Source organism: Oratosquilla oratoria, chromosome 24 (assembly GCF_046742065.1).
Source record: "Oratosquilla oratoria isolate Oo_2021 chromosome 24, ASM4674206v1, whole genome shotgun sequence".
NCBI lineage: Eukaryota > Metazoa > Arthropoda > Malacostraca > Stomatopoda > Squillidae > Oratosquilla > Oratosquilla oratoria.
The window spans coordinates 4,171,434-4,181,818 of NC_134800.1; the positions used below are offsets into that span (position 1 = coordinate 4,171,434).

A 10,385-nucleotide genomic window follows, 5' to 3' on the forward strand; every position below is an offset into this window, starting at 1 on the left:
CAAGACACATGCTAACCCCCAGACGTACACAAATATAAAGTTAAATAATTCATTATTCCAATGAAGACAGGATCCCATATGTACAATGAGAATTTGCAAGCTTTAAAACTATTTCTTAAAGTAAAGCCAAACCTTCTTTCCCATTCCAGGAACATGACCCATGGGTTCACTATGCTATACATAGGAACTTCTGATCTTTCTGCTCCGTACGACCTTCATCTGTCTTATTAATAGGGAATCAACTTACAAGTATGAGAAAACATGTCTCTGGGATGATTGAGCGAGTCAACTATATTTTGTCCTTCAATTCCTTTTTCTTATGAAGACTTGACACGCTCACAGTAATCTTCCATTGAAAAATAATATGGAGTTAAAAATAGTTTTGCTCTTCAGTTTGTCATAATGACTCGTTCTGCGTTGGAAATATGGAGAGGCTCATTGCTGGAACACCAAAACTGCTGAACCATATGCGAGATTCCATTGTTTCGCCACAGGTTCCTGTATACGGAACGACTACCCACTTTCTCATGAAAAAAGTGAATAAATAAAAAAAGTGAAAATAGTTGTTTTTTTGTACAACATGAGAAGCACTGGGTAGCTACAATTAGCTAAATTCATTTGCGATAGATACAGCAAAGAAGCAATACAATTCCCTCACAACACTATTGAAGCACAACCTATTCTTCTTAAGAATTCCTAGATTCTTTAAAATAAACCTCTCATTCTCTTCTCATTTTCTCCTTTCAAAGAACTACTTTGAATTACAGGATCAGCAAGCATACCAGATTCACAAACCTAACAATGGACATCAGTCAAGAACAACTAAAGCAATGCAATATACAAGACATACTGTGCAATCATAGCATACTAGGTTCACAGACATTTCTAACAATGGACATCAGTCAAGAACAACTAAAGCAATGCAATATACAAGACATACCGTGCAATCATAGCATACTAGATTCACAAACATTTCTAACAATGGACATCAGTCAAGAACAACTAAAGCAATGCAATATACAAGACATACCGTGCAATCATCTTCCAAGACAATTCATGACAAATACACAGCAGGGATGACAACCATAAAAATGCCTAGCATGCTGTTTACCGTTTCTTTCGTCAACCGATTCAGCAGACGTGGGTCACTAAAGCGAGCAAAAAAACACACAACAACACTGCTCACACCAAAACGTAATGCACGGATCACACAGCGAAAGGACAGTTGAATGCAATACGGTACAAACTAAGGACAAGATGCAGGAAAATAAGGTAACGGGCTACTCAGCTCTTCTGTTTTTTTTCTCATCACCAGATGTGCAAAATCAAAACACTTCAAAAGGTGCTACAAAAATAAAAGCAATAAATATGCAAGAATAAAAATAAAAATAATAATAATAATGGCTACTGGGCCTTGCTTTGGAAGTGCTGTGCCTTACTGCAGTGCTTTCAACCTAAGCAGTCACAAACCCTTAATAAGGGGAAAAAGGTCTTTGGTATGTATACACTGGTATACATGTATGTATGCATGATTGCATGTATGTATGTATGTATATATGTATGTACGTATGTATGTATGTGTATGTGTGTTTTTTCCACCTTATAATGGGACGTGGTTAAGTCATAGTATATATCCCCCCCTACAGAAACAAACACATACTTGCTCACTCACTCACATACACACACAACTCGGCAGTGCAGTGGTAGCGTTCACAACTGCTACTACAGCAGTCCATGTTCAAATCCCACCCAGGGATGAAATAATATCAGTATCACTGTGCTGTGCTATGAGCCGTTACTCCAACTCTTCTGGGCAGGGAGTTGGGTGTGTGTGTGTGTGTGAGGTCACAGCATTACCCACAGATCAGTCATACATGAGCTATGAGCTCTCTTCTGGGAGGGTGGTAGCTGTCGATCACAAGTCCAACATGTGATCCAGGACCATGGTGAATTACACACGCACATAAACACACATTAATGCTCAAAGGGATCTATCTTAGTGAAGTAGTTTTAGTAGTTCCACCACACCTGCACTAAATTTTAATTTCTTTTTAACTTAGTGAACCTAAGTAGAGGGATGATGGTGTGCTCTTGTTCCATTGCCAAAGACCCGCTACGCAACAAATCCAAGTGTGTAAATGTGAACAATAGCCAACCTTCTATCATGACGAGGAATCACCCGATTCCCCCCAGAAAAAAATTATCCTATTTTCTATTCAATTCCCATTATGGTTACGAAACCCATATTTGCAAACAAAATACTTGCGCAAGAGCCGAGTGAGGAATAAGTAAAAAAAAATTATAATGCGTGTATGTTATTTGCCACGATCTTGGATCATATGTTGGACTTATGATTCAAGACTGTGTAAGACTGAAGGGATCAACCGCTTCGATATGAGTCAAATGGGGATGGGGGTGAGGTAGAATGTGTGAGCAAATTTTTACGCAGCCTGAAGGGATTTCTCCCCGTCTTCGCCTTTATGCACGGGGGGACGGAGAGGGGGGGGTCGCCGATTTAATGAAGCGGCATTACTGTGGATGTACTGTGTCTTGCGACACTGCTTCTGACCCAGGGCAGTGGACAAGGAGCAGGGATGACCTGTCATCCAAGAGGTGCTAAGATGAGAGGGAGGGTGGAGGGGTGTGGAGTGTATTCGGGGATGGAATGGGTGAGAATGATTTTATACCTTTTCTTTTTTGGCTACCTCCCTTGTAAGGGGGAAAAAGCCTTGGTATATGTATGTATGTATGAGTCGAATACTCGCGCACATTAGGCTGCCTGATGTATGAGGACTCGATGATGCATCACAATATGTACGTTATAAAATATAGAATTACAGCTATAATCCTCGTTCTCTTTCACCCTGAATACTGATAACCACAGAAAAAGCAATCAAGCCTGTTCACAGAATACAGAGGCCACTCAGCTACAACTATAAAATAAATATAATCAGGAAGCCGTTGCTGGGATCCTTGTATACCCACTCACACATTATGACACTGACGTCGGCATCACAGTATGCTACAGGTTGTCATATGATAAAGTACTGGGGGTAAGACGGCTCTGTTGTGGCTCTGCTGTAGAAGATTCGACTCGTGACTTTGTCTACGATTCGTATGATTCAAGCAATGTGACAGGGGACAAGGCAAGTCTTCAATCCACGTATACAGAGACATGAGGGGAAGTTTTCTCGCTGGCATCGTTACTCGTGGCAGAGGTCAAGAACACAGCAGTTCAAACCCTGCCATCAGCAAGTTGAACCAAGAGCATGGTTCATTAGATTCCACACCACAAAGTCCTTTCTAAGGGACACCATCCTAATCTTCTGACAGGGTCGGGTCAGGTGGTTTGGGGTAGTTCGTGACGATAAACTGAATTGTGATGCGAGTGTGTGCTTTAACTTAAGTTTGGGTGGGATGGATAACTCTTAGTGAGCAAGTTACGCTATTCCCAACATTACATTTACCAAGATTCCTCTAACTGGAGTCTTTGGCAAAATAACAACGAGTCTATCAATATACATATACACATTTCACAGAAAACCACTTGGGAATAAGACACTATGATCCGAATGTTTTCATCTATTTCCTTGAAAATCCCTGAATAGACGAAAACAATTGGATCATAGTGTCTTATTTCCCGTGCGGTTTTCTGCGAAATCTTACGTTCACGTGTTTTTGTGATTTGTGTTGCGTATACACGTACGGAACCAAGCAGTGGTTTTGCAAGATGGACATCAACAAGAATCATCTCCCTACGACACTAATGGTGGTATTCTTAAAAAAAATTCTTTCCTTATATAAATCCTTGGAAGGGAAAGATTTATATAAGGAGAATTTTTTTAAGAATACCACTGTAAGATTTTTACAATGGTATTGAAAAAAAAAAAAAATCTTTCTTTATATAAATCTTTCACTTCCAAGGATTTATATAAGGAAATAATTCTTTTTTAAAAATACCACCATAAGTCTCTAGACATGGCCCATGATCTCTCTCCAGCAAGTGTGGCTGTGTTTCGTCCATAACATTACATTAGGCGACCCAGCAACCAGCAGCTGCCTCTCTCAAAGCAGATGACACAAAAACTGTCCAACATTAATAAAACACAAAGAACAATCTAAACCCCAACCCCTACACAAAAGAGATCTATGGGATGGCCTGAGGACCGTTGCCAGCTACTGCGGGGCTATGGGTTTCTAGTCTGTGATAATCGAGGCAACAATTACCATTACTATACCTATGCACACACACACACACACACAAAATGGGGCAACATGATACACTGGTAGCTTTCACGACATATGTCCCTGACCTAACACAAACATACATATACCAAGGCTTTTTCCCCCTTACAAGGGAGGTAGCCAAAAAGAAAAGGCATAAAACCATTCCCACCCTAACACAAATAAGGGGTTTTAAATCCTTTTCACAGTGGCAATTTGTGTCACAAATTGTGAACAGGTGGAGTGACTTATGTACGTACTGTGCTGGCAAACACACACACACATCCTTATATCAACCTATTCTGCTGAGAACTATAAAAAATCCTATTCATACATAAATAGCAAAACAGTAAGAACTGTATTCAAATAAACTAGAAAAAAAAAGCAAATAAAAATTGTGTGTAAAAAAGTTTCTCAAGCTAAAAATGATGTAAAAACTGAAGGCAAATTAATTTGTTTTTCAAAAGAAAAATTATTAATTCATCTGGCATACTAAATGACTGCCCAGTATTGTAAGGACTAATTTCTAAAAAAAATACTAAAAACTGACAGAAGCATAGCCAATGACAGATCCAGCTCAACTTTTTTGGGGGGGAAAGATGGATGGTATTGATTCTATGAAGAGCCATCCGTAATTATTTGGATCCGTTGGCAATGACAGCAAATAACAATAATACCGCTACAGCCATGGTAAACAATTAATAGTGAATCTATGCTCTCTTCCTCTCCTGGATCTGCCATCAAACAAAGCTACTGTTTAGCAAGGCTTGGCAGAAAGCGCAAGATTACTGCAGTGATTAAAATGCCAAAAAAGGGGGAAGAATCTTGAAAGATCAGAAAGCAAGTAAGTTCCACATTATAACATAGCAAACTTGGAAGTCTTACGTGACACAATCACATTATGAAGAAAATGGCTACATAAATATGCACGTGTACTTCACATGTTAATCTGTCACTTGTTAGTTTGATATACGAGTAAAAAATAAAACGACAATGAAATACATACGGTACATTAATAGCACCAGCCATTACTCCATATATTTCTTTTATCTTGAATCACACTATATTTACATCACAAAATATATGTGAGTTTGTTATGTTATTGTTATATTTTGCAAGCAAACTAAACTAGAAGATGCATTATTAGTTTTAGTAGCTTACAGGCCAGACAAACAGAGAAGAACCAACCCATCATGTACACAACCTGGCACGTGCAAATTTGTCTTATCACAATCTGAAAACTGACTAATCTTCAAACCATTAATACTCTTAGTCTATAACATTTCTGGATACAGATTCTTTGTTTTCACTAATGATACCTGGTCTATCTGTGACCCCCATTCCTTCTTGCAAGGGATGCAGGCTCCCAGCCACAGGCAATAGGTGTCCTATACATAACTTTGAAAAGAAACTTTGTACTCTTGTCTGTAATGTTCTTCTCTTGTCCCAGACCCTCTTTTAGGGCATTAAATGGGTTTCTCCCTGTCTTCTCCTTTTCTACATGATGGGACAGAGGGGGGGTTGCCGAATTAATGAAGTGGCCTTGCTGTGGATGTGCTGTGTCTTGCGACACTGCTTCTGACCCAGGGCATTGGACAAGATGCAGGGATGACCCATCATCCAGGAGGTCCCAAGATAAGAGGGAGGGAAGAGGGTAGAGGGGAGTGGAGTGTATTGGGGATGGAATGGGTGGGAGTGGTTTTTATGCCTTTTTTTTTGCTACCTCCCTTGTAAGGGGCAAGAGAGCCTTTGGTGTATGTATGTATGTATAAATGGGTTTGAATGTGTATAATGTGAGCATGTGCTTTGACTTGCTCATCCTCCTTATAAAGGAGGAGCAGACCTTTAGCCCTTGAGAAATTTTGGTTCTGTAACACTCTATGGTCTACTTGCCACAAAGTTTGTGAACAATTTCTCATCATTATCATGCAGACTAGTTTCTGTGAACCTCCTTTATAGCATCTCTCTTTTTCCTACCCCTCCTTATCCTCATGATTTTCTTTTCTTCCTCCCCTCCTCCACCTCTTTCTAGCTGGCAACCAACAGTCCTACACTCTACAGTACAGACAACAATGCAATGTTTCTTTCCAAAGCACACTATAGGAGGGCCCTAGGGATGCTGCTGGATATTGTGAAGCTATGGGGTACTAATTAGCAATAGATATTATTTCTATTACTGCCTGTAGTTCCCGTACATCTTGATCAGTTTTTCTCATAACCTTTTTTTATTCGATTTGACAGGGACTGGGACAGATGGGAATGATAAAATGATCTTATCAAAACATGAAATTAAAATGTGATATCTATAATAGGAATTCAGACTTAGCTGAGCAAAAGTTTATTCACAAATTAAAAAGAAAAAAGAAATTAATCATCATTTTCCTTTGCAATTAAAGTCAAGTCAAATTCCCAATTTAAAATGTTAACACAATTATGTAAACAGAATCCTAATCTACATATAACAGGTGCAAATAATGAATATTACATAAACTCCCATTTCATACCTATGTAAATAAATATCATAAATTATCTATAAATATGTGAAAGAGAACATAACTATCACTAGTAAGTGAGAAACTTCATCTGAAGAACCTTCTTTAGGAAATATGTAAAATATACACTTCCTTTCGCCTAGTCAAAACTAAATCTGTATCCCACATAGTTCTCCTCTCGTACCTTGTGCTGGATATTAAGTAGTGCTCATGTTACATGCTTGTTTACAATGCAAAAACTAATTGTCTACAAAAGAGCATGCAAAACACCAAAATGCAACCAATTTTGACAAATGAGTGGATGCCTGACATATTGCAGTGTGGTACTTGTATCAAGTCTTTGTGTATAATAATGTATCATCAGTAATGCAAATCAAATAAACTATTAAATCCAAATTGCTATGTAATTCTACTCCACATAATATATTCTGCTGTACTAAAAATCATATTTTGACATCACATACCACATATTCTATTCATTTTCAAATTATCTGCATGATAAATTATTTATTTCCCAGTATTTTCTTTTCCATTTCCCACAAAAAACTCTAAAGTAATAATAGTATTCTATATACCTGAAACAATTTTCTTCTAGAAAAAATATAATCCTTCTAGTAACATTAAATACTGCTAACACAAAATTTTACTTAACTATCCAAAATCCTAATAATTTTAAAATATTTTTTCAGTCAAATGTTCTTGTTCACACATTTTAAAATGTTTTTGCCTACGATGTGACACTCTAAATATTTGTGATCAACAATATAAAACTGCCTATATCTATCTACCTGTAGATCTAGGAAGCTAGTCCCAAAAGACCATTTTCCTAGTTTCAGAAGCAAATCTATTAACCTAAATAGTCTAATTTGTTATTATCTCCTCAAAGCTTTTAGAAATGCACTTGTTATATTCACCACTCCAGTCAAAAAGACACCCTACTCGTGAAATCAAGGTCCCACCCCAATACTACTGAAATAAAGTTAGAAGACAGAAACTTGGAAGCAAGTGCTAGTAAGCATACCTCTGAGTTACACGGCCTGGTAAAACATACGTTAGAGCATATGTCACTTCCACTGGATTTTTGGGTGCAATCCAAGAACAGTTCAATTGCTGCCAGTTGCGGGAGATGCAAGAAAAGTTCTGAACATCTTGTGGTGGATCTGAAAACAAACAAGAGAAATGTCTGTTGAGCAGGAAAGGGAGAGGGACAGAGATAGGTTTGAGTTAGGACTGGTTGTGAATAGATGGGAAATTGACACAGTCCAAAGGAATTTCTTTTTTTATGCTTTGTCATTTCTTGAGTGGATGACGGGGTGGGGGTGGGTCATCATGTAATGCAGCAGTGCAGATAAACCAGTTCTGGCTCTCAGGCTCTATTGCGGAGGTGCTGTGCCTTGCTTCATCACCTCTCATCAGAGCAGTAGGCAAGGGAAAGGGACACTCCTTCATCCACAAAGAGTTAAAATGGAAGAGCAACAGACGGATTTCAGATATGCGTAAGTTGTCTGTATCTTGCTACACTGCTTCTAACCCAGGGCAGTGGACGAGATGCAGAGACGTCCTGTCATCCAGGAGGAGCCAAGAAAAGAGGGAGGGAGGGAGGGGTGGAAAATGGGAGTGGAGTATGTGGGGATGGAATGGGTGGAAGTGGATTTATGCCTTTGGCTACCCCTAAGGAGGGGAAAGAGCCATTGGTATATGTAAGTTTTGTGAAGGGTACAGGCATGCCACATTCCTTATGAGGAGGGAAACATTTTTTGGTATATATGTGCGTAAAACATAAGAATTTAAGAAAGGAGGAGACTGCAGGAGACCATAAGGCCTATACTAGGCAGTTCCATGTCCTTTACCACCTGTCATCCCTATCCATAAAGATATCTAACTTTCTCTAAAAACAATCAATTGCTTCAGCACTCACTCCATGGTTACTAAGTCTATTCGATTCATTAACCACTTTGTTGATGAATCAAGAACATTTTGTGTGATGATATCTGGGCAAGGAAAGTGAATGGAGGGGGAGATAATTAAATTGATGAAAAGATTAAGTGAAATGTACAGAATTCTTTTTTTTTTTTTATCAATTTACTGCATAAACTGATTTTACAAATGGTGTTTAACGTTACAGCCAGTGCTCGTATTTGACACAAACATTTCAACAGGTATTAGGGGTTTAAGTTACCATATCTGTGTTTCTACAGTGTCTGTACATGAGCTATTTGTCTAACCACCCATCCCTTCCTGAGTTCGCCCTAATTAAACAAAAAATAAACTCTAAATGCTTATAATATAATCTGTTCAATTCATTTCTCTACGTAATATAAGTACTCTCATTTCACTCCTCTAGTATTTTTCAAATATATCTCAACCCTTTCCTTCCACATTTCGTCTTATTTACACATTATCCCAAACATTCCTTTTCAACGTATCAAATCTTTACTTACATCCAAACCTGACGGATTTAAAGCAGATCGTACGGACTTCATCAGCTTTGCATTCGAGGCTGTAATTAATGGGCTCATCCTCTCTTACTGTCACTTGGATGGCCGTGTCGTTCAAAACCTGCAATAAAGAAAATATATGACTCAATATGTTCACAACTTAAATTTAATTTCTATAATCCACATACAATGATTAAAGTATGTGTTATAATAATAATAATAATAATAATAATAATAATTATTATTATTATTTTATTAGGCACTGAATCAATATACATGAAGTGCAGATAATGAAAAGAACACATAGTTCGAAATAACAATTATAAATGCCGAGAATAACACAAAAAAACATCTAAGCTTATTTCCATTGCTAAAGTGTTGAATGTTATATATATATAACAAATATATATATATATATATATATATATATATATATATATATAATATATATATATATAAATACCTACATATATTATACATACATATATATATATATATATATATATATAATGTATACATATATATACATATATATATACATATATATATATATATATATATATATATATATATATATATTAATTCCGACAGTTCTCCCCGAACTCGAACCCAAGGGAGTTACGCGTGGCAGGTCGTACTTCTACCGACTATGCTACTGCGACTATAAAATTCTTTAACCTCGGGGTTAATCTAAGTCCCGCAGGATTTGAGTCGACTGCTAACTGCCGTCCTAATCTCAATTTTACGAAGAACCAAGCCCACTTGTAGCTAGTGGTTAAGCTGGTACGTATCCTTGATAGACTGTTGTCGTTGTAATACCTGAATAGAATCGCCAATGACGACGATGTCAATCAAATAATTCCGACAGTTGTCCCCGGACTCAAACCCAGGACTTGTGATGGCCTTTGTAATCATATGAGAGACAGAGAGAGAAAGATAGAGAGAGAGGGGGATGAGGAGAGAAGGGTGGGGGTGGGGTCAAAGAGTGGCCTGCTCGCCCCCCCCCCCAATTCGGCACAGTAGTACCACCCCCAACCCCCCCAGCGACTTCCACACCAACACCGATTCCTTTCGCCACTGGCATCGATTCGTCCTTAGCACAATAGAGAGAACGCTGCAGCAGTCTTCGATTCAACGTCCTGATCTTATGCCCCTTTTGTCCCGAAACAGGCTCACACCTGAGTTTATACGAAACACGACTATAAGATCATCTCTCCTTTCAGTGTCATGA

General features: G+C 38.1%; 1 protein-coding gene across 9 annotated transcripts in view; it reads right to left on the minus strand.

Moving 5' to 3' along the window:
- Window positions 1-10,385, minus strand: part of LOC143038396 (cytokine receptor-like) — a 319,290-nt gene that overhangs the window by 161,034 nt on the left and 147,871 nt on the right. For 7 of the 9 annotated variants that reach the window (XM_076207511.1, XM_076207515.1, XM_076207514.1 and 4 more), the window contains 2 exons: window positions 9,158-9,275; window positions 7,738-7,876 (listed from right to left, as the gene is read on the minus strand). In XM_076207511.1, coding sequence (XP_076063626.1) covers window positions 7,738-7,876; window positions 9,158-9,275 — 257 coding nt within the window. The remainder of the gene's footprint in view (window positions 1-7,737; window positions 7,877-9,157; window positions 9,276-10,385) is intronic. The other 2 variants (XM_076207513.1, XM_076207512.1) reach the window with 1 other exon arrangement.